Raw genomic sequence first — 25,114 nt, forward strand, 5'->3', positions numbered from 1 at the left:
CTTCTTTGAAGTCTGGCACCTGGTGCGCATACGTAGCTGCTGCACTGTAAAGTAAATTCTCTGTGGATAAGTGCGCACAGTCACCAAAAACAGGTAAGACATCCCCATGGACCTTCACACTCACTATCCGATGACAAAATTGACATCACTCAGACCCAAGCAGACTCGCAGACACGGAAAGCAAAATCAAAGCCTTAGACCTACCTGACACCAATAGTTACTGGTTAATGGACTTGTTCTTATATAGCGCTTTTCTACTCTCTGAGTACTCAAAGCGCTTATACAACATGTTTACCACTAAGCTTTTATTATCTAACATTCACACTCCAACTCTTGCGTCGGAGAGCAACTTGGGGTTAAGTATCTTGCCCAAGGATACATTGGCATGCAGCCTGGAGTAGCCAGGATTCGAACCGCCAACCTTCCAATCAGTAGGTGACCTGCTCTACCTCCTGAGCTACAGCCACCCCAGCGACAGCTGGTGACTCCACAGTCAGGTAGTCATTCCAGATATTGGTATCTGGTTGTTTCTGGCTTGCTAACTTGTAGCAGTTAGCATGCAATACTACTACTACTACCCAATAACTTGATGGTGTGAGCTAGCCATAACAGTTCTCATAGCTAGCTGGCTTGTGACCAGTACGCCAACTACCCAACTACCCTAACAACCTCATTAAAATGGTTTAGTCAAAGAGACGTACAGTATTAGTCTGTTTGAGGAAATTCAATACAGTTAGTGTGATGAGTTGTTAAATTTTGGACTTTTTGGTCAGTAGTCCCATCAAAGGTCAGCACTGTCGAGACTGCTTGCCATCGGTCAAAGCTGAACTTTAAGTCACTGTGGATTTACTTTTACCACCACGGGCAAAGCCACTGATCACAGCGATTTCATTTCCACGTTTTTCCCCATCACGCTTTCTGGTTCGACTAGGCACTTAAAATGCAATCCAGTTTTTCCTCTTTGCTTGGATCATACATGGATTTGAGGAGGAAAAATCAGAAGCAATTCATGGGGAGAATAAATGACAGATTGCACCTTTATCTGAGCTTTCAATGGGCAGAGCTGAGGGGCCCCGAGCCCCAGCACTAGAGGGATGAAGACATCCGCAGAATCTCTCCTCATTACCATTTCAAATGCTCGGAGAGCGAGGCAGACGAGGGAGAGCGAGAGAATAAAAGGGTAGTGAGAGAGGAAGAGAGGAAGAGTGAAAGAGAGAGAGAGAGAGAGAGAGAGGAAGAGAGAGAGAGTGGGCTTTCATGTGCAGAGGCACGGATTGCAAAACTAAATGAACATGAAATATGCACAGTGTCGGCCCGGGCAGCGAGAACAGCACAGAGAAGTGCATGTGTGCTAAATCACATGCATGTGTGCATGAGGTGATTCTGCATCCTGCATTTGCCGGTTCATACACACAAAAAAAAAAAGATGGCTGTGTGTGTGTGTGTATTTAGTAGGCTCTGTGTGTGCATGAGAAGACTGAATTTGCATGTGCAGGTCTATGTGGGTGTGTGACAGCGAGTGCCGAGTCGACTGTCTGTGCAGCATATGGAGAAGAAACACGTCAGGATGCCTGTGCATGTGCTTATTGGGTCAGAACGGGTGTTTGTGAGTATTCCGTCGCATGCTCATAATCGGCATGTGAGCTGTGTTCGTGTGCGTGCCTCCGTCTCGCGGGCCCTCATATCTCTCTGCTTGCGTGTGATAAGCCCAGAGCTCGCGGCGCTTAAACACCAGCGTGAGACAAGCGCTGTACGCATCTACAGGCTTGTATGCAAGTGAGTGTGTGTGTTAGACGTTATGCATAGATTGGTGTGTGTGTTTCTGAGCACGTCCTTGTGTGTGCATGTGTGGGAGCCCCAGGGGCCTGCCCCAGGCTTATCACACACAGGCAGTGAGAGACGAGCTTCCTGAGAGAGAGAACGAGAGAGAGAGAGAAAGGGTGGGAGAGAGGGGGTTGTTTGCGCAGCGGTCAGCGCCTTGTTTGTGTAGTCTCAGGTTTTCTCCTCCCTCCTCCCTCATTCCCTCTCCACATGCAGAGCGCAGGAAGGGAAAAATGCGAAGGGGGGAATAAAAAAAAAAAAAAAAAAAAAAAAGGAGAGGGAGGGAAAAAAAACGTTCGAGAGAGACGCATAAATCAGAGAGACGAGCCAGCTTCTCTCCAGCACGGCTGACTGAACCCTGCTGCTGCGCTGCACCCTGTGTGTGCGTGTGTGTGTGTGCGTGCGTGCGAGTGAGAAAGAGCGAGCCAGGGAGAAAAACAGCCGCCGCCACTGCTAACCACAGTCACCACGGCACATTAGAGGGCCATTAGAACGCGATTATACTCCCAGTGCTTACCTCTCATTCACACTCTCGCTCTCTCCCATTCAGACTCACACACATAATCACTGACACACACACACACACACACACCTCATCATCATAAACGTGTCCAAACACACACACAACCATAAAGCAACTCATGAATGAGCAACAAAAGAAACCCACACCTATTTACAGTTCTGTGAAGATTCCTCTGCTGGTGATAAAAATGATCACGCACTCTCAAACGCAGCATCAAAGCAGATAGAGAGCGAGTGGACACGCACGCACGCACGCACACACACACACACACACACACACACACACACACACACACACACACACACACACACACACACACACACAGAGCAGAATCCACAGCTCAAGTAGCATTAAAACTACTCAGATCAATAAATCAATTTGTAACATCTGTCAACAAGGGGGAGAAACGTTTAGGCTCGTGAACGGAAACACAGGGGATGAGGGAGAACGGGAGAGTGGGCCATCCAACTTTAATTAAAAGCTTTCAGAGCAATGGGAGTTGAGAGAGTTGGTAAAATATACACAAGTCGTGTTCTTTCTTGTATGTGTAGAGAACAAGAGGATCTGGTTTAGGAGCAAATGATCAGCGGCAGACAACACACAAAGAAAAAAAAAACTCCCGATGCTACAGAGAGGCAGCGAGCATCAGTCTCCGTATAATGATCCCACCGATCCCTCACGCTGCCTGCGTGTGCTCGTTTCTGTGTGTGTGCGTGCGCCAGGGTGTGTGTGTGTGTGTGTGTGTCACACTTCGCCTCACGGAAAATTAATGAGATGTGAGAGCGGAGCGAGGCAAGAGAAGGGGAGGTAGAGTGTGTGTGAGTCTCTGTGTGTGTGTGTGTGTGTGTGTGTGCACTTGTGGGGAAGAGGAGGGGTGCCAACGACAATCTGAGTCACAAAGAGAGGAAGAGAAAGAGAGCACTGAGAGGAAGGGGGGGGAGCGGAAACCTGACAGAGAGAAAGAGAGTAGAGCAGGCAAGAGGAGCCGAAAAGATGGAGCGTGTGAAGCAGAAATCGCGAGTAGGGGTGAAATAGGAGGAAATCGTAGAAGAAGGAAAAGAGGAAGAATAGGACAGATGAAAGAGAAGAATCTTCAGATCTCTGAGAAAGAAAAAAAAAAAAAAAAAAGAGTAAAGTAATGTCTGCCAGAGTCACAGACAGGAACAAAGTAGGTGGAGAAAATGAGCTCAATTTAAGGAGAGAGAGAGATTTGGAAAAGACAAAGTCTGAGGGTGTAAATTGCGAAGCGAGAGAAGAGATAAGAAGGGAGGATGACTTTGACTGAAGCCTATTACCTCGTAGCCCAGTCGCGCTGCTCTCTGAAGGAGAGTCTCCCCGGCGTTCTTGTTCACAATCAGCCGACGAGCCTCTGGCGGGATCGGACGCACTGCGGAGGGCTCGGCAGGGGGGGTTCTGTGCAAGCCTGCCGCTTCTGGTGGAACACCTCCCGCTCTGCCATTAGCCTGGAGCTGCAGGGAGGGTGGACAGAGCGCGGTGGGGGAGCAGGGCTTGACTGGAGAGCAGGGATAATGATTAGGAGAGGCGGCTCTCTTCCTCGGAGCGCTGCACTGCTCACTCAGCTGAGGAGAGAGTGAGAGATGGGGAGAGCGTGTTACAACCCCTGCCACGAAGCAGACGGGACATTCTCTCTCTCATACATACACACACACACACACACGCACACACACACACGCACACACACACACACACACACGGGGACAGGGATAAGACTGCACGCACACACACAGACAGACAGACAGACAGACACACACACACACACACACACAGAAATTAAAATGTGCATCCATGCACAGGAAATCACATCCACTTTTTTTCCTGATAAGTTAAAGGAGAATCAATTAAAAAGGTGGCTTAAGTATTAGAATCAGGGTCCAAAATTCATCCTGAAAGATTAACTATAAATCTATTCTTAAGCCTCGTGTTCACTCTTCACAATACCCCCCTCCCCACATTATCCTCACATGACTTCTAAACTACCCCTTTAGCAGCCTACCTACTGTATATGCAGATTGATTTTTTTTTCCATTGACAACATCTGTGTTTATATATGACTATTGTGTCTGGAAGATGCACTACGCATCGCTGAAAACACACACGGCTTTCACATCGAGTGTTCACGCCCAAAACGCTGCAGGCTGGCACGCCACTTTTCTTTAACTGCTAAACTAACAGGGCCCTCTGAACACAACACACGACAGAGGGAGTTGCCTGCCTGCGTGTGTGTGTGTGTGTGTGTGTGTGTGAGAGACTGTGTGTACGAAGAGTGCGTGCCCTCTCAGTGGAATTCCATGTCGAAGCAGCTGTCAGGCTGAGGAGGAGCAGGGGAGGAGAGCAGCACGGGCGGAAAACGACTCGCCTTCTTTTTTTTTTCCCCCCTCAATTTTTCCCCTGTGCTCTTTTTTTCTTTTTTCCTTTCTTCCCTCTTTTGAACTCAGGCGTTTCATACGTTCAACCGTAGCTGCCACATTCCTCATTGTGCGAGTGAGAGAAAGTGTGTGTGTGTAGCTTTGTGTTCAGGAGTGAGTGTGATATATAATTGCTCCAGGGTTTTGTTGTCAGGAATGCTCGCGAACACGCAGATACTCACACCCCTGTCACTCACCTACGCGCACATACAAAAAACAACACAGATGACACGCGTTCGACAATTAAAGCCAGAGACGAACACACATGCATGCGGGGGCCTCCGCAGGGAGTCGCCGAGGGTGCGGGGAGGTCAAAGCTCCAGCAGTCCTCTAAACATTGTAAACATACTTCCTTCCTCTGTCCCTCCTTCCCTCCTGTCCCCAGCTGCATAATCAGAGGCGCCAACAGGCATACTGAAACAGCCTCTGCTGCTGCTAACATCCAGACGCCTGCATCTTGTGGTCAGATACCCTATCAGCACTCACCTTGTCATCCTCAGCTTTTCCCAGCTCGGACACACAACGCTGGCCTGGGCTACTAGCTGGAGCCTCTTTCCTTTTCTCCCTCTCCCGCTCCCGCTCCCTCTGGCTGGTGTGTTTGGTCTTACACGGCCGCTTGCCCTTGGGTTTGTCCGTGTCACTATGGCGACGGGGCTTGAGGGGAGGGGTGCCTCCCACGGACGGCTCTGGGGCCGGAGAGGGGGGGCCCCTCCTGGACTCCTTGAGGCCACGGTCACCTGAGAAGGGGTTTGGCGGGTGCACTCTGTCCTTCAGCTGGCTGGGGGGAAGGGGAGAAGCAGCAGCAGCTACTCCTGGAGAAGAAAAGAGGGAGGCAGAGTGAGTGAGTGTGAGGATAGGAAAGTATTGCAAGGCCATCTCTCACCCTCTGTTGGTTTATTAATGAGCACACAGAGCTGTCTGGGAGCGCAGCATGCCTGCTCGCCCAGGAAAAAAAATAAAAACACACACTTTTGCATTCAAGCTCACATAAACACCCCTATAGTGATTCCTGTGCACTTCCTCACTGCAGCAAGGACACAGCTAGGAGTAATCTCCCTAAACAAATGTGGCACTGTGTGGTTTCAGCCAGTACATGTCATTTTTTTATGATTTTTTATATTATTATATTATATTATATATATATATATATATATATATATATATATATATAATAACCTGCCCTTGAAACCTCAATGTCAAAAAGCTTATTGGAAATACATTTACTCCTGAAGATCGTTGCAAACCAGTTTTATCTTTTCTGCAATGTGGTCTAGGTCTGATTTCTGTTGCAATACAACTTTTACAATAACAATTTAAAAGGCTATTAAATCAGGCCAAGAACAACTGAGAAGCTGAGTAAATTTATACCCCTTTTTGGCAAATACTTTCTATGTGATCTGTGTTGCAGAGAAAGCTTTTTACAACGCGATAGCCTTAACAGACAGATTTATGTATTTCATATGATTAGGGGTTTTCTGAAGGAAGAAAAAATATACCCTGACAGACACAGTGGAATAACCTCAATCATAACACTCATTATCAGCATGTTATCTAAAAAGGTGACAGCAAATTAAATAAATAATAATTATATATATATAAAAAAAAAAAAAAAAAATCAGTAGCCAGTAAAGGTCTGTGGTTTCTGTAGAAAATATTCAAAACCTCTTCTGCTTTATTCACTTCCTTTAATCTCTCCACTGCTCTTTTAGTCTCCCCTCTTCCTCTGAGAAACCACATGAATAAGGGAAAGCCCTGGCTTCAGTAAGACCCCTCTACCTCACCCACCCAACCAGGGAAAAACAATAAAAAAAAAAAAAAAAACATTCATTGATCACATATTAGTCACACTACACCTGCCCACACGGGGAAGGGGGGGGTATCTCTGTGTCCCCTATTCTGATTGCCAAGAAGAAGAATCTCCTACCCCCCCTTTCCACCACCACCACCACCCTATTCACACACACACACACACGCGCGCACGCACGCACACACACACACTCTAACAGCTTTTGGGAAATCCCCTAAAGACAGACTGCTCAACAAGAAAGTGAAACGTGAGCCAAAGATAGATTTCCGTTACCCTAGCTGAACTCAGCGGTTTGTACGGCTGGTGGTTCATTCTTACCATTAGGCAGTTTCTCGCAGCCCCATTTCCTGTTGATCTCGCTTCTCTGCGCTGCGGCTCTGTCCTCGGGCTCGCCGGGCCTGATCTTGCGTTCGCGTAGGCTCTGGGCAGGGTTAACCAATCGGGGCTGGGGCCATGCCCTCTCCTGCTTGATTTGGGACCCATCGGGCGAGGTGGCACCAGCAGCAGGCTTGCTGAGTCGCAGTCCCTTGAGCTCTATGCAGACCTTGAGCTTCCGCACCTCCTCGTCATCATCTTCATCCGGGGTGGCTTTCTCAGGCTCATCTGCAGACAACAAAAATACAGAATGCCGTGTCATGTGAAAAGCTCCAATTTTACGGTTTTTGAGTCCTCACTTATAATAAATGGTCATTTAAAAACACTAGATAACCTGAACAGCGCACTGTGAGCTACTTTAACTATGGCAGATTTCTTCCAAGTGCCTCCGAGTTGACATTTGGACAGAAGGTTTTTTGCTTTCTAAAGCCACCATTCTCACCATCTGCAACACACAAAGCTACTGTACCTACATACTGACATGCAAGCTACAGAACACAAAGAACAAAGACCATTAATCAGGACATTCTTACGGCTGGTAAAACCCCATCTAAGCCTTACATGTGACACACACCCAGGCAAAAGAGGCAGGGAGCAGGATGTAGAACAGACAGATTGCAGAGTGAAAGGGGAGACAAGTCAAGAGTCGGGTGGAGAAACAAAGCAATAAAGACTGGAAAAGCAGAGGGAGGGTTCTCCCCCATGAAATTCACAGGGGACGGGTATTTGACTCGTCTGCCAGTGCCGAGGAGAACAAGCACGATACCGCATGCCAGCAAAAAAGGAAACCCAAACAGATGAGGGGAAAAAAGAAAGGAGATGAAAAGAGAAGAAAAGAGCAGCTTTGAAGAGGGTGGGTAAGCACAGCGAAGGAATGGCAGAGCTGAACGAAGAGAGAGAGAGAGACAGAGAGAATGGCTGTCCCTCTTCGTCGCTTCTCTCTCGCACGCCGCTCAAAGGCAGGATTAAACACTTCTCAGAGCTGGCTGCCACACAGAGCGAAACACAGGACAGAGAGCGGGAAAGGGGAGGAAGAGCGAGTGTTGTGATGGAACGGGTGTGAGGTGGAATTGACTGGGATGGAAGAAACGACAAAAGGAATGAGAAGATTTTTCTTTTTTTATAAAAAGAACAAGGGAGGAAACGGGACTTGGCATCACACAGTGAAGGAAAACGAAGCGGGCAGAATTCTAAGGATGCATGGAAAGCGGATGAAGAGCAGAATGGGATGCAATTTGAGTCACGGGAGATGCGTGTGGGGGACGAGGCACATTTATGAAATTCTCACCCGTACAAAGCTTGGCTCTTTTCTCTGAGTGGATCACCCTTTCGCCCTCCATCTCGGTGTCCTCCTCTGCCTTGGGGCCAAGGGGGCGTTTCCTGGTGGCTCCAAAGCCAGGGCTGGTCCTCTCCTCGGTGAAGCCTTTTGATGGCATTAATGTGGGTGGCACACAATGACCTTCTTCAGGCTCTTTCATCGCCTTCCTGACACCATCCTTTAGCCCTCCTTGGACTGCACCTCTGGCCCCATCTTGGGCTTCATGACTGTGGGACAAAGGCTCCCTCTGGCCTCCACACCTCTGAAGGACTGGAACTCTGTTGTTTGTGTATGCTGGCCGGACACCTGAGCAGACAGACAGGGCATGGAGCGAACAGAGGAAAAATAAACAAAAGAAGATGAGAAGGGGACAGACACATGGGAAGAGAATTCAGACAGACAGAAAGCAAGCAGGGAAACAGGGTGACACAAGGTGGGGGGATTGACAGAGAGAGAAGGCCAGTTAAACACCAGCCAGCTTTTATTCTGCTTTAAAGACAGGCAGTAAAACTTTGATGAGGTAAAGACTTTTTAATCTGATGTGAGCCGAGCCAGCGGCCTGATGGTTCAGTGCAGCCGCGCACACTTCCAACAGAGGCACGAAAACATCCTGCGCACACGTTGTGCACGGCGACTCCCATCCCTCCTCCTCCCTCTCCCTCTTTCACTGCCCCCCCCCTTCCCCAACGGCATGACCGCACCACGCCCTTCTCACACAGAGCGTGACTCCCCCCCCCCCGCCCCCCATCCTTCCCCTCTCTCGCCGACTCCCTCTCTGTCTCTCTCCATGCCATAATTAGGCTCACACGTCAGCCGCGGCCTCGCTCCAACACACAGCTGGGCTGCCAGCCAATGTAACTACCCCTCTCCCCACCCCACCCCTCTTTCCGTTGCGCTCTCCCATCCGCTTTCACCCACTAACTCCCCCCCCCCCAAGCTTTCACTCACGCACTCCCTGCCCCTCCTTCTCCCCTTGCCCTCCCTCTCCATCGTCTCTCTGCGCAGATAAGCACAAAAGGCTTCTTGAAAATAAAACTCCCCCTCGCTGTCTCCCTTGCCCGTTCATTGGCTTGCGCTTCCTAGCTTGTGTAAGAGTGTGAGCATGTGCGCGTGCACTGAGCCTGTGTGTGTGTGTCGTGTGTGTGTGTGTGCACGCGGAAGTGTGTCTTTTTTTAGAGTGACCCGGTCTTGCCTCAGCATTTGCTGCAAGTGCATGTGAGTGAGTGTGTACGCGCTCCTATTGTTTGTATGTGTCCCTCTTTTTTTTTTTGAGTGTTCATTTGCAGAGTGTCTGCATATATGTGTGTGTGTGTGTGTGTGCGCGCGCGCACCCTGTGTGTGTGTGGTGCTGGGTTACTCACCCTCCCTCTCTCCCTGCCTGGTGGTGTGTTGGCAGTGCTCCAGCACTCGCTCTCTGCGCTGGCCGTCTGCCAGCTCCCGTCCTGCTGCCGAGGCAGACACACACACACCGCTGCCCTCCTTCTCCTTCAGCTCCAGCTCCGAGAACCGCATCATTGCCCGCTGTGCGTACACACACAAAAATGCAGAGAAAACCCATGAAAACCACTCATCATCTGCCCACGCCAAGCACACACACGCACACATACATACATACATACACACACCTCTCTAAGCCTCAATCTGGCCTCAACAGCTACAGAAGCAAAAAAAAAAAATTGCATCAGAAATCACATTGTCTTAAAATAAAAATAAAATGTCAAAGAAATTACCCCCCCACCCCCCTCCACACACACACACACACACACATACACACACACACAAATGCACACAAGACACAAAGGAGGACAGATAAATCACAAGCACGGCATCAAGACACAGGTTAGACTACTGCAGCCACTGTCAGTCCATGCGCTCTGGGGCTTAAATCCTGGCATCTCCCTTCCTGAAACATGAACATGGCTAGGAAACATATACATCTAAGCCCTGAGGCGGAGAGAGGAGATGAAAAAGAGGAAAGAAGGAAAGAAGGGAGCGGGGAGAGAAAAAAAAAAAAAAAAAAAGGAGTGTGCAGCGATACACAGTACAAAGGAGACAGAGCCCGTCAGAGGCAGATGTGATAAGAAATGTAAAGAACTGACCTCCCAGTTAGCTGCAGGTTGACTTATATTACTCCCCTCTCGTGATATGACTTCCATCTAAGCAATTAGAATGGGGGGGCTCAATATATCTGTCCAGCATTTCATCTTTTTTTTTTTTTTTTTTTTTTTATGAATTTACGTTATGTTTCTCCACATGTTTCTTTACACAAAATAGGTAGCCACAATCCCAACAAAATAACACAATCAAATTAAAGTGAATCAACAGGTCAATTAACAATGCATCAAAGCTATCAAATAATTTCTGAACTGCATGAGTGACAAATTGGAAAATTTGAATCGAAATAACATGGCTATCCGAGGCATAATTGATGACACTAATTCAGTTTTAGCTGTGTCATTTTTTGGGGTCCAAATGGACCGCATCTGAATTTTACACATCAGAAATACAGTGTTCGATAGCTTTGAGTTGCAGCTGTGGATTGACAAGCATGACAAAGACAAAACCACAGTTTTCTAGGGTGCATTCACAACATAGACAGACATGTGCAACCTATTAACATTTCTGCCCCTGAGCCAGTGGATAATATAGCATAGTGTTTCTTTGTGTTTCTGTGCTCAGCACTGAGCAAAAGCAACCCCAAAGACATAAACAGTTTAAAATGAATAGCTCAGTGTGCGTGTATGAATGACAGTGGATGATAGCTAAATGTAGGTGATACTGCTGTAATTGCATGTTTATAGAGGTCATGTGATCTGTGTTAGGAGAGAGGGTATTTTAGCCAATGGGGTGGAGAGAATTATGACCTTGGACAGCAACCAGGCAGGGCAGCACAGGCCATCAGAGGGAGGTGGGTTGGGTGAGGACAGTGAATGGTGGATGGGGGCATGCAGAAAGCCTTAGAGGAACCCTGAAGAGGGCAGCTGTTGGTTGTTAAGCACACTGCAAGTCCTCCACTGGCCCTAACCTTGGGGTTAAGCGTAGCCAAAGGCAGTGCGAACTGTGAGGGTGCCACAGTCATGCTCCAAAACTACTGTACATGTCTCTTTAGCACACTCAGCACTAACATGCTTTAGCCCCAAGGCAGTCACACAAGGACAAGCACATACGGAGACACAAACACGCACACACGCACAGAAATAACCTTTACAATGGCTGCTCACTAATCAAGACACAAAGGTGGCAGCTCTGGTTAACCTTTGAACTGCCACCCCCTGAAGGAGGGCCTCAACTGGCCATCTCACTAAGACAATGATAAACTAAGGGATAATCAAATCTATGGCCAGGACAGTAGCATGACAGCAATTATATTACATTATATGAAAGTATGCCAATTCCATGCAAGGTTTGCTTTACAGGCAGTTCTGAATATTGCAGCAAGGGAATAAAGAAAGTGGCCTTTGAGGTTTTATTCCTGTGTGCATGTTAGATATCAAAAGTATGTTTGAAATGTCTGCACATAAGAAAAATTGCTCATAATGACCTCTCCCCATCCCACCACTTATTTTAGCCCAATTCATCATGTACTGTATGTATACACATGCACAGTTGTTTGCAGCCTTACCTGCAGCGCTCTCTGTTCACGGCTCAGCTTGCTCGAGTCAGCATATAGCTCAGTGGTGACACATTTAAAGCGGTCGCCAACGTAGCCTGAGGAGTTAGCGATCCTTTTGGCCAGGCTGGATCTACGAGAGCTTTTAGACGAAGTCTGGCTACCCTCTTCTTCCTCATCCCCTTCTCCTTGGAACTCCCCCAGGTCAACAATACTGTCTTCCTTTTCAGTCTCTCTTTCGGAGACTTTTTCCAGCTCTGACTCCTTCACCACATCCGTGCAGTGCTGTCTAAGATGAGAAACTCGGCCGTCCCTGTCCCCTTTGTCCCTACCAGAGCTGCGTTCGCCTGATGTCCGAGCACAGCGCAAGGTACTCTGGTCTTGGTCTTCGAGATCTGGGCTAGGGCTATGCTCCTCACAGCTCTCCTCAGCTTGGACAATCAGGCCTGGAGAAGTTGGGGATATGCTAGATGTTGCCCCAGCACAGCCAGTGTCCTGGGGAACCTCTGCTTTCCCAAAGGGAGTTTCTGGCTGTCTGTCACTGTGGTTGGGCTTAAGGTTAGGGCTCTGTCTGGAGTGGACCGGATAAGGATGGGAAAGGTGGCGTTTTGGTTCATAGTCAGTCTTTGTGAGATTTTGGTTACTATGACTACATTCATTTTGGAAAGCCTTGGTGCTGGTCTCCACAGAGGACTGTTTGTGGCCTGATGGGGTAGTCTCCATATCTGTGTCTGAATGTACAAGGTCAATACAGACAATCTTTTCTCTAGATGTTAGAGAGGAAGAGGGGGGTTTGCTTTGACTGCCACCCTGCCCTTGTGCTCCAGCTTCCCTGTCAGGCTTCATTTGGTTTCCTTCACCTATCTCTTTCCCAGTGTTGTTATCTCTGTGGCCTCCACCTTCTTCGACAGTTCCCCGAGATTTTTCCTGTCCCCGTGGCTTCAGTGCTGCATCTGCCCTTTCTGCCAGCTTGTTGTCAGAGTGCGTCTGCATCAAGGGATGGGCCATCTCCTGTGAGTTATAAGTGAGGTATTCGCCTCCTGGACCAGGGAGACTGTGGTTATGGTAAAGGGTGCTTTGCTGTCAAGTGGGTTGGATAAAGGCTGTTGGTGCCCAGCAATACTGGGTGAGGGTAGACTGGGCCGTTTCCTGTAATTGACACAGAATGCAGTGCCATGTTCTCTGTGATTGAGTAGGGCAGGTATCTATTGGCATAAGCCAAGCTGTGGTTTAGATAAGCCTCACTTTGAGAAAGGTAAAGATGGCCAGGAGGGTGACCGTTCTCTACACAGGGCCTCTTGTAAGACGGCACATCTGGAAGTAAGTTTCAACTCTCTTATTGGTCTGGGAGGGCTTCTCTGTTTCCCTCTCTTGGTGGCCCACAGCTGGTGGATTGGTCTGACTGGCTGGGGCTGCATTTGACCCACTCACCATTAGGTTTGGGGAGAAAGAGCCCTGAGCTGACCAGAGAAGTGCCAGAGGGCTGAGTGGAGGAGTGGTTGGGCTCTTCTATCCTTGGACAGGATGAGCTGCGTTGCTGAGGAAGTACTCTCTCCAGACCTTTGTTTTTGATAACAGAGGGTGAGGAGCCTTGGCTTGTGAAAGACCCGGTCTGTATTAGGCCCTTGGAGATGTAGGGCAAGCCTGGTGTGTGCTGTGCATGGGAAGGAGAAGGGCTAGGTACAACCCAGGAGGAGTGTAAAGTGCTGATCATCTCTGGCCTCTCTGAGACCTTTGAAGAAGTGCTGCTGACCACAGAATGAGGATGGGAAAGAAGGGAGAATGTGAGCTCTCCCTCTCTCTTAAGAGCTCTCTACTAGGGGGAAGTCCATAACGTGGACCTGAAGCTATAGTGTCCATTTTAACCGGGAATCCATTGGAGGGCAACCCAAAGTCTAGTATTCTTCCAGACAAATCCAAAGGCTTCTCTGCTGAATCTTTGGTTCCCTGTGGTTGGTGAGCTGGCCTCTCAGAATTTACTTTGGAGGGAGACCTGCTGGGTCTTTTCTCAACTCCTGCTGCATTTCTGTGCTCAGGGGCCCCATCTCTTGGCCTTGGTTTGTGGGGGCTGGGTCGAGCAGGAGAGGGCTGCTCTGATGCCATGCTGCTAACAGAGAAAGTAATAGGAATGGACTGTGCGGACGTGGATGAGGCAGATATTGAAGAAGTGGATGACACAGATGGTTGTCCTATCCTGGCAACTGGCCTTTGTACATCCAGTGAATTGTCAAGGTGAGCAGGAGGATGGGGAGGTTGTGGGTGACGAGAAGAAACACGAGGAGAAGAATCAGTAGGCAGACTATTATTATTCCCACCACCAGAGCCACTAGTAATAGTACTACTTGCATTAATGTTGTTGTTAGAGCCCTTTCTAGAGGGAGGTCTGCTTGGTCTGATACTCCTGCTAGGTGAGCGATCCCTGTCTATAGAAGCCTGATGATGCTGAGAAAGAGGTGAAGGTTGGTGAAGCTGCTGTGCAAATGGAGGTGCAAACACCAAGCCCCTTGTCCTGGCAGTGTACCAGTGATGTTGGGGCCACTGTGACTGCAGGAATCCTCATAGGGGGTGCCACCAGGGGAGACGAGATGGGAGAAGCAGGATAGGGAGGCATATAATAGAGCCTGTCAGCAGCAGAGACAGCTGCAGCAGGGGTAACATTGCCCCCCTGGGCTGCACACAGAGATGGGTAGGCCAGGTGCTGGGGAAGATAGGGGTTGGGTTGGCTGAGCAATGAGGCTTTGTACATGTTTAGAGCTGCATACTTGGATGTGTCCATGAAGGGATACATGCTTGCTTCAGGGTAAGGGCTGAGCCACGGCATGCGGAGGTAACTGCTACCGGCGCTTGCCAAGCCCAGTTCAGATGCCTTCTCTCCAGGCCCTACTCTGCGTTCCAAGCCGAGACCGTCGGCTCCAGGAACCAGCACAGGCTTGTGGAGACTTGGATGGGTGCCCTTATAGAGGCCTAGGTATCCATTTGTTGGCTTACGACTGTCCAGAGGGCCATCAGGCTTGTAGATGAGTTCTGGGAGTCCATCCCTGTTATACGTGAGTGGAAGTGAAGGCGTCTCTCTGCTCTTCTCTGCTGGAAGTGCTCTGATCCCTGGATACACAACCCCACTGTGGAGATGAAGACCATCATGTAAAAGAGTACTTCGGTCCAGCCCCATCGCTGCCAGGGGCGTCAACCTTGCATCCACCTGCAACAACAAAGGAAAAAGTGTTAGCACAGAAAAAAAAAAAAAAAAAAAAAAATCCCATCCTGACATCAGCAGAAACTATTAATAAAGACTGGAAAAAAACAAATCTTGGCTTCTTTTGCTAAGGAACTTATGTGACAAATGAGTGCAATCTGTACTTAGGATGAGCACTGGAACTTGCCATGTTTCGTGTGATATGGTTCCCTTGTCTTAGTTCCAGGTAGGTTTGTGCCTCAGCATCGACATCACGAACAGATGTTGCCCTGTGGAGACGAGCAAACAGTTAGCTGTCAGTGCCTTGGCTCTGTCACATACACACATCTGCAGGCATGCACCACAGCTATGTTGCAATCCCGCTGCAAAAAAAAAAAAAAAAAAAAAAACATTCATAAGATTTTAAAAGACAAAACACATTTTAATTCTTATTAATACTTAAATTATGCATAAGAATTTTAATAATAAATCAACAAATGTGCCTCTGCTACACAGACATTAAAAGCAGTCCAGAGATGTGCGAGTGAAATGAGACAAGAGCAACAAAATGGCACTGTCCACTGGAGTACTCGCTAGAGATGAAAGCACTGTGTGGGCTCCCCCACCTCCCCCTTCTAATCTGTCAACATCTCCCCCATCCCCATATTCCCCCTCCCATTACCCCCAACCTGCCCACCCTTGGGCTAGACGTGCACTGTGAAGCTGCATCTATTCAGTCACGTTCCTCACACACTGGTTTTTCTGTGCCCTCTTTGACCTGCCCCCTCGGCTGCCTCAGCCAGCAGAGCGAGGGAAGATTATGCATCACAGACCAATTCGGTGGGAGACCATTTACCACCCGCCAACACAGAGCTTCAGATCAACAAACACTCACACCAGAACACACACACAAAAAGAATAGTAGGCAGCAAGAGAAAGAGACAACTGTGCTAAATTTTAAATAAACCACAGATTTAAAACATAAATCATGAAGTTTAAAGCTGACAATAGAAGGGAAGGGAAACTGTGCACTAAAAAAGAGGTAGTGACCAAAAGGAAAGAAGAATAAAAACACATCAAGATACCCGAGTGTGAAATGTCCCTTAATGTCTTATTACTTCCATAGTTTAGAATATCTTTAAAACACTGGAACATAACAGGTTTGTTGTTGTTAAATGACAGGAAATGTGTGTGTGTGTGGGGGGTGGGGGGGGGGGGGTTACAAGAGGATAGTTATCAATTATTCATTACTGCAACAAATTCTAAAAACAACACATTCAACACCCGGTTGCTTAACCTGTGCTTTTCTCAGCTGGGTGCTGATGAGGCCCGATTTCAAAAAGGGGAAAAAACAAATGTGCCTAATTTAATTAAACTGCTGTGAAAGCAAATGTACAGAAACTTTCCAGATAGGAAAGATACAAATCTACTTTTATTTAAGAGCAGCGGCATCTGACATCAACCCTGCTTGTGCATTACTGCCTGAGTGATATCACCGTGTCCTTAAAAGGAATATGACATACCACAAAAAGTTAGTTTGCACAGAATTTAACTGCACAAATGTCAGAAATAGAGATATTACTGAAATGTTTTCTGACCCTTAATGGGTTGAAGTGGTATCTTAACACTAACAGAGTGGTCTGCCTCATTTCAAGAGGTTTTAAAAATAATAATAATAAATTACAAAATAAAAATCAAACAGATGAAAGGACGTAGGGGCAATGTAAAATGTTGATCCTCTTGTCAGGCTTTAGGAAATATTTCACTTTGAATTATAACTCAATTCCTCTTTAGCGCAAACATTATTTTGCAGGGCAGCCCTAGTAAGTAAGCACATACAGGAGTGAGGTGAAAAGCAGCGAGAGGGGAGAGACTTTAAAGAGAAATAACTGAAGCTTTGCGGCGCTTGCCCGTGTTGAGAGCAGTAGAGAAACACGGCCCCTCGATCGTTGCAGTAAAACGCCTCTGCGCCTCGCTGCCGCGCCGCTGGAACGCCACTTTTATTACCGTGACCCCGGGCACATTAATCAGCCTGCTGTGGGGCCCTCGACACGGCTTTTCCCTGTCCCAGCGCTCCCATCCCCCCGCCCCCGTGTCACAGCTCCGCCGGTAGTGCCACTTCAACAACATCCGCGTGTGAAGAAACCGAACGGTTGAGTGTGCGCGCGTGGTCAAAAGCGCGGCGGTGTACGCACGTGTGCACGACCACGTGTTAGCTGCACAGGATTCGTCAGTCGACGCGGGAGGCTGTGAGAAATCACATCGCTTCTCCTTCCCCGCATTTCCCGGAGCGTCACACGCACCGGCTCTGCGTCTCGCTCGCAGACCGCAGATCATGTTGCGCTTGCATTGAAAAGTCCTGCGCTCAACAAGACCCGATGTAACACCAGCGGACAAAGCCTCATTCAAACCTTTGTGAACCTTTTCCTACCCAAACTAAGAAAACCTCAACTGCCAATACAGTTACATGTTCCTCTTTATCATATGGTTGCGGTGAGTCTCCGGAAGGGGAAAAACACAGCTGAAAAGAGAAAAAAAAAGATCGAGTGTTTTATGACATTACTATCTCTATCTTACGCTGACGTCCGACTATATGTAGATCGACTCCTGTTTCTTAGATAAATTAATAGCATTGGGGGCCGAGATAAGCGACAGTATCAGGGCAAAGGTCAGGATCAGGCACCTGATAGCACAGTGTATAGACGCTTGCGGGGAGGGGGGTGCACGTCTGTAGACTGCTGCCGCACAAACTTAAAAAAAAAACGCATGGGTTAAAGTTTCCATTTGTCTTACTGGCTTGCTAAAGTATTGCTAAATTTAATGTAATATGTTTATATGTTTTGTTATATGATAAATATGGTCGTGTTTATTCTAGATGCTTTAGAACTTAGTCGTATTCACATCCATAAAGCGCCCGCCAGAAAAAGATTAGATCTGGCCTACAGGCTATCAACAGTCTAACAGATAAGATGTCGTTAGAAGCCTGTGAAATAGGTGTTTGAGGATTTTCCGGGAGTAAATCCTGACAATACTTGCAGACTGTGCGTGGATGGACGGAGGAGAAAAAGAAAAGCGGGAGGTAGGAAAGAAGAGGGAAAAAAGCAGCATGTTGACGCCCAACCCCACAGCTAAGAATAGTTTGCGCAACAAACAACTCCCGACGGCAGTCCAATCCATCACACTGGCCGGCAGCAAGCGGTGGGGGAAGGGGGAGAGCAGCGGTCGGTGCTGCTGCGTTTATAAACCAGACCGCTGGAGCGCAGCCCCGACTCGCACCATTAAACTGAAAACCACCGGGTGTTTTTAGAGGAACCTGGTTAAGCCCTGTATATTCGGCAACGGAGCAGCTGTAAAAAAAGCAGAGAGAGAGAGAGAAAAAAAGAGAGAGAAAGAGCCAAAAGACAGTCTCGCTTCTCCCTCTTTCCCTTGTTTCCCGTCTCCGATGACAGCGACTTGAACTCTCCGTGACCCGTGGCAGGCGCACCAGAACAAACACCGGCACCACTTATCATTTCCTCCAGGGCTGAGGCCTCTCTCCGCGCAGCGCAGCGGTTGCGTGCATACGAATAATACGCGAGTGTGAGTGTGTGTGTGTGTGTGTGTGTGTGCGCGCGCGCGTGTTTGGAGGCCTCATCTCTCTTTAAAAGTTGATAAATGACCAACTAGAAACGTTCAGTGAAAGAGCTCAGTACATCTATTAAGCACAACTGTTCCGTTTTTTACGATCAGCTCGCTGCATGATCTTGTTGTCAAATTCACCACACTAATGAGGAAACCGGGAACGGGTCTTGCTGTATAACGGGAGTGTATAGGCGCCCTCTCGCTCTTTGTCCCTGGAGCTTTGCCAGACTCTCTGAAGCGCAGAGCTCCGATCAGCTCTAAAAAAAAATGCACTGTGACGCAGGATAATCTCCGCAGCGACGGGGGGGGGGGGGGATAAACACGGATTAAAAGCGGGCGTGCGCGCACACGCACTCTCGCACACGCACCCTCTCGCTCTCACTCGCGCACACACAGAGGATCACCGTACTTGATCGCACACGGCGGGGAACATATTTGACAAAACACACAGCAACTACAGTGTGGCTACAAACTCCACCGCCTCAGGCCACAAGCTCACAGCATTAACACCCAGCATCGTAATGAGGAACAACTCGGAAGAGAGTGCCAGCCCAATTTTAATGGTTATTGATTATCAGGCCGACGCGTGCCAAATGGTCCAATTGATCATCTCTGCAATCTATGGAAAGCTGACACGCTGTTTCTCATTGTAGTTTCAGATTTAACAGAGCTGTGAGGGAGCGGAAGGTGGCTTTGCGGCGGAGGGGGGGACTGGGTTGAGCAGGAGATGGAGGAGATAAATGCTGCGCAGAGACTCGGAGCGCTGCTGCTGCTGGAGCGCAGAGCTGGAAGGAGATGGCGGCGTCTCTTCAGCTGTCACATTATTAGCGAGCGAGTTGTAAACAAGGGGCCCCTGCGTCCTCCCGGGCCGCTGCACAGCCGCACGCAAGTCGGTGCACGGTTCAATTCCCCCCCTCGGCAACACGGCCGTCAACAACGGCGACATTGTGAGGCCCCTCCGTGCTGTCACCAGGGCTCGGGCGGCGGCTGCTGAACTGGCTCTATTCAACTCAGGCCAAATGAGTACTAAATGGCTCTTTATGCCACCAAAGGACCCAATTGTAACAGAGATGCACATGCACGAGCCCGGCCTGCGTTTACCGGAGGTTTTTGGAAACGCTGGCATTGCTTTCATGTGTTTCTGATAAAAGCACATGATGATGAAGGAATGATCCTCTTTCATGTGCCCTTTATTTGTTAGGCACTTTCCAAAGCGAAGTTACAAAGCGTTTCACGCAGACAGGACAGGAGGACGTTTAGCCTCTTTACAGAGGCTGCTTAATTAACTGTGCCCTGTAAATAAGGCTAAATCATTTCTGCTGAAACAACTGTTTACTTCATGGTACGTGCAATGATGACCCTCCTACCTCGAAGTCAAAAGCTTTGTAGCCAACCAGAGCTCAGTGATGTTCCGTGCAGACAACACATTCCTGCTTTGAAGACTATTGGCGTAATAAACTCCTGTCGCTATTAACCTGCTGCGTTGCCAAGAGTCTGTGGGATTTCGTCAGCGATGCCCGAGGCGCAGCGCTGTCTAAAAACAAACGAGCAGGCTTCAAGACTGTGCCTGCAGAGACTCGGAGGAAGGAGGTGAGGTGTGTCATCATTACTCTGCTGCTAAATCAATCATTCCACAGGCCAGAGCGAGGTCAGTAAACTAAACGCATTCAGAGCGAGATTTAGACCTTAATTACAGCCCACAGCCCCTGCATTCATGTTACATTAAGTCACTGCATCTGACATTTATCAGCAAGCCCATCCGAAAGATGCTGTAAAAATCAGTAAATGTCTAAAAAGTCGCTATTAAACTAACATTCGTGGGTCATCGGCAGCAGAAAGCAGCTGCTAGAATAAAGAATAATGCTATGTGGCTCTGTCCCCCTCCGTCTCTGTGTGGGTGAAGCGGTACTGAAGGGAGGGGGCGACACATCTCTGCGGGGGAAGTGACCCGTGCGCTCCAGACCTCGTCGAAACAAAAAGCTTTGTGGAGCGCTGAGCGAGAGAGGGAGAGGGGGGCGGGGGGTAAGAGGAGGAGGGAAGGGGAAGGTGCGGAGGAAGGGGGGGGGGGGGGGGTCTCCCGTTTCATCGCGAGGTCCCGGGAGGCCAGCATGGAGCATAGCTTCAATCAAACCGTGACGTCTCCTCCGGGAGCTGCGCAGCGCCTGGAAAACCGATCTCTCCTCGGCTCTCTGCCGTGCCTCCGCTTTTGTTCACACGCATCTCGCCTCAGCAGCGAGTGCAGCGCCGGCAGCGACGAGCCTGTTGTTTTATATCCAAGCGTGAGACACACACGCACACACACACACACACACACACACACACACACACACACACACACACACACACAAAAGGAGCGCGACAACAATAAGCCCGCCTTCATATTTCTGTCTGGATGTTTACCGGAACATGGGGCATTTCTTTTGACGAATTTTACCCGTTTCCCCGACTATTTATAACACAGTAGGTTTGATAAGCAGAAGTGGCCCTGTGATTGTAATGACACGCTCTCTCTGTGCACAATATTCCCCGCGTGGTCCCTATTGATTCCAGATTAGAAGCGGACAAACGGGGGGTTAATTGGTTTAAAATGGAGGTGGTGTGGTTGTTTCTATTCTCTTAAAGACAGCAGATCCCCCACCATCCGCCCCACGGAGCACCACGCTGACACACTGTCACACATTCACTCAGCAAAACAATAAGCCCAGCAGCCCTCCGGCTGCTGCTGCCTCCAGGTGAACTGTGCCCACCAACATACGCGCACCTCTATACTCTTTAACTGAATTTGTCGATTGCTGGTTCCTCGGATGTCTTTAAAACATAAAACATCCATTCACACATCACATCTCCACCTCTGCTGATTACAAACCTACATCTGAATTGACTGTATGTAGCAAGGTGACGCTGACAGAGATGAAAGTAATTAATAAACCCATTTTTGAACGTTTTTAATTCTAAATTATGTCTAATTGCTAAAATTAGCACCAGATGCAATCCTGTTTTGCTTGGGGGCCCCCACTGAACCGCACTCTGACAGCTAATGGGCCTTGGCAATACAACACTGTTTGTGGAAGAAGTGTGAAGTCTTCTCGTGTGAAAAGAGAGAGAGAGAGAGAGAGAGTGAGTGAGTGAGTGTGTGTGTGTGTGTGTGTAAACTCAGTATATCAATCTATGGTAAGCAGCCCTCCCTTTCTGTGTTCCGACACCTGGAAAACGGCTAAGTCCCACACTGACTTCACAGCGCACAGTGGAAAAATGATGCGCAAAACAGTCCGACGGGTTTCACTAAAAATAAACTCGGCCCACACAAATGTGAAGTATTTGTTGTAGGCTTCCACAGCGTGTAGCACTTGGGAACCAGATTCTATTACAGACATATCAAACTAAGCAGTCATCAAAGTTTGTGGTGTACCGGCAAAGTGTCTGAGAGCAGATAGTGTGCTTTGAAGGCAGGACAGCCGGATTATTCCATAGCGCCTAATGAAATCCACGCGCAACTAAGACAAAAAAAAAAACAAAAAAAAAAAAACAGTGAGACCTATGTCAAACCTCAGACCATGACTTAATACACAAGCAAAAGTTGATATATAATTATTTCCACCAATACAAGCTAAAGTTAAAAAGGCTCTTTTAGCAAGTAATTATTTCCCAGCTATCCCAGGGCACGCGACTTTCCACATATCCATGTTTTTTGTTTTTTTTTTTGTTTTTTTTAAATCCTTGAAAACCTATAGTCACATTTTAATTTCAGGTAGATGCTTTCCAGGTGTCCAGGTTTCCTCTGCCATACCAATTAAGACCGATGTTTAATTTAAATATAACAGCTCTTTAATTCTGCGTGAAAGCCAACAAAACAGAAACAGACTCCTTCCCCACAAGTTCACCCCACCCCCAACCCCCTGAGGTTCCAAATCGAGGTCCTGCTCCTGCAGCCTGCTCGCTGCCAGGCAGACGTTCGCGTTATTATGAGCGATTGTTTGACCGTTTATCTAGCGTGGATTGGCTTCTGGGGGCTGAAGTGGTCTTTTAGTAGCTGCTTCCCTCACTCAGCTCGTCAATGAGGTGGAGCCAGCCAATATGAGGCACATCGATCGTCCTAAGAGAGCGTCCCCTAATTAGTGCCTGCGTGGCTCCAGGACAGGCAGCAGGCAGGGCGGCACGGAAGGAAACCTCCCCAGATACGAATCTCTCGTCTGCGTTGGAAAATGTGGTCCGATAAGAACATCCTTCTGATAATAATAAAATGTTTCGGTTAAGCGCTGATTTGACGCTCGTGAAACGCAGTCTACGTAGCTCACAAAGGAGCTTTAAACAATCGCGAGGTAAGACGATTCAGCTTGGAACACATCCAACACGCCTCGCAGCACTTATTTCAATTAAACTGCAATTTTATAAGAAGTGGTTCGCGGTGATTGACTTTGCGCACAGCAGCGCAGGAGGGTGACAAAAATAAGTTCTATATTTTGAAGTTAGTACAGTATAAGTTAGTGTACTGGGGAAGCAAAGCTCGCCAAACTATGAAGTACATTATTGTAACATTAAGTTCATAAAGTGTTTTATTATTAAAGCGTCTCGCTGATACATTCTCCCTACGAGAGAGCAGCGCGTATCTGGGGGGATGGGGGTAAAGATCCTAACTGGCGCTACGACTATTCTCCGTGCGCAAAGAATATTCCCCTGCACTGCAAAGACTACTCATACAGCAAGTGTGCCTGTATGAGTGTAATGCAAAGTCATATCCGAAAACACCTGCAAGACACGGCGTGTGAGTGGGGAGAGCGAGCAAGCGAGAGACAAAGCGGTTTCCATCAAGTAGACACGAAGGTGAGCGGTACAGCCCCCGCGTCCCGTTTCTTCCCCAGCACTAGCTTTGATGAGACAAGTGATCAACGTCCACTCTGTCCAAACCTCCCCCGCGAAACACGCACACACTCCGCGTCACGCCAACAACACGCACACACCGCGGGGATGCCCTCCAACTGAACTGAAATGTGCATAAACGGAGCAGCAGCGCTCGCTTGCCTTTGGCAGGGCGAGGCTGGATTCCGTAACCTTGTTTAGCGCAGAAGCTCCGTGTGCGCGCACGCACACGCGTACACACACACACACTCTCCCTACCCTCAGCCCCACAGGCACACTCACGCTCTTCATCACACAACAGGGTGCGAAAAGCCTGAATATTCACCTTCGAGGACGGCGCCACTTTCAAGTTCGCTAATCTCTGGGATGTCCTTCTCACCTCTATCAGCTTGACAGGGCAGTTGTTAAAGGCCAAACTCACGCTCGGATAATTATGTGTGTGTGCCTGGCTCTGGGTGTATGTGTGTTATTTATCAACCACATGCCACTGCCCCGCCGAAACGCACAAAGACCACCCTATGCGCTATTCTTAGAAGTGGCCGATCCTCTCCCCAGTCTGCGCGCAACACCGGACGATCGCGCTTAGATTCAGTCTCATAAGAAGACTGTTTTTAATAAGAAACACACCACATGAAAACACTGGTTCGTTTAAAAACATCTTGGCCGTTATAGTGCCGTTAAAAACAGAGCACAGTACGTTTTCCATCGTCACGCAAGGGATTTCACATCAAAGACACACGCTAAGGAAAATACATTCTGATTTGCCATTGATTGCCTCACCTGGTTAATTGGTGCAAGTTCCAACCGTGCTCCGCGCGCCCCAACTCACGCCTTTTTCTCTTGTTTTTCCAAGTTAACTACAAGGGCAGTGATCCGTGCGTACGTAGACTTGTCCGGTTACGGTCCTGTCCGCTGGAGACAGACGATCCCGGCCAGAGGGGAAAAAAAACTAAAAGTGTCTAACAGGTTACTTACTTGTCATAAAACAAAACAATTCTTACATACAAAGCTTTGGGTCTTTATTCTTTTGTCTACAAGCAGCTCTCATCCATTATCCTATATTTCAAACGGACTTTTTTGCTGCTGAAAATGTCACTTGGGTTTCCATAAAGCAACAACAAAAAAAGATCCTGCGCCGAGAAAAACAAACGGCAGGATACAGAGAAATCCACTAAAGAAAATCCGTTAAGGTCCTTTAAGGCGAAGAGCAATGCGCCGTATGGCCCGGACCCCTGAAGGATACAGGTGGCGAGGTCGGCGGAATCGCGGAGAAATTAATTCAGCTCGGCCGTACCTCGCAGCAGCGCCATGTTGGGTTTCAGCGGAGCACGCCGTCCTCGGAAAAAGCCCCTTTCTCCCGCTCTCCGTCACTCCATGTCCTCTCCAACAGCGGAATCTGTGTCGCAGAGGGTTTGCTGAAGGTTATTCCGTGTAGCTTTACGTCCCGCGCGTTTTCTTCGAGGATCGTAGAGAACAGCCCGGTCAGAGCCCTCGGTTCGCACCGAGGACGCACGGAGCTGTACGGGGAGTGCCGCACAGAATGGATGAGCGCTGCCGAGACCGAGCGACTCGCTCCACTCCCAC

At 48.5% G+C, this 25,114-nt stretch overlaps 1 protein-coding gene across 1 annotated transcript in view; it reads right to left on the reverse strand.

Annotated features, from left to right (window-relative positions):
• Positions 1 to 25,114, reverse strand: part of bcor (BCL6 corepressor) — a 33,843-nt gene extending 8,729 nt beyond the window's left edge. The window contains 14 exon segments of the mRNA XM_030758095.1: positions 3,640 to 3,924; positions 5,257 to 5,582; positions 6,896 to 7,180; positions 8,241 to 8,576; positions 9,632 to 9,791; positions 10,370 to 10,426; positions 11,893 to 12,942; positions 12,944 to 13,201; positions 13,204 to 13,272; positions 13,274 to 13,648; positions 13,651 to 14,370; positions 14,372 to 15,079; positions 15,261 to 15,342; positions 24,311 to 25,114. Coding sequence (XP_030613955.1) covers positions 3,640 to 3,924; positions 5,257 to 5,582; positions 6,896 to 7,180; positions 8,241 to 8,576; positions 9,632 to 9,791; positions 10,370 to 10,426; positions 11,893 to 12,942; positions 12,944 to 13,201; positions 13,204 to 13,272; positions 13,274 to 13,648; positions 13,651 to 14,370; positions 14,372 to 15,079; positions 15,261 to 15,263 — 4,632 coding nt within the window. The 5' untranslated portion in view covers positions 15,264 to 15,342; positions 24,311 to 25,114.

This window comes from Archocentrus centrarchus, chromosome 21 (genome assembly GCF_007364275.1).
Source record: "Archocentrus centrarchus isolate MPI-CPG fArcCen1 chromosome 21, fArcCen1, whole genome shotgun sequence".
NCBI classification, from domain to species: Eukaryota; Metazoa; Chordata; class Actinopteri; order Cichliformes; family Cichlidae; genus Archocentrus; species Archocentrus centrarchus.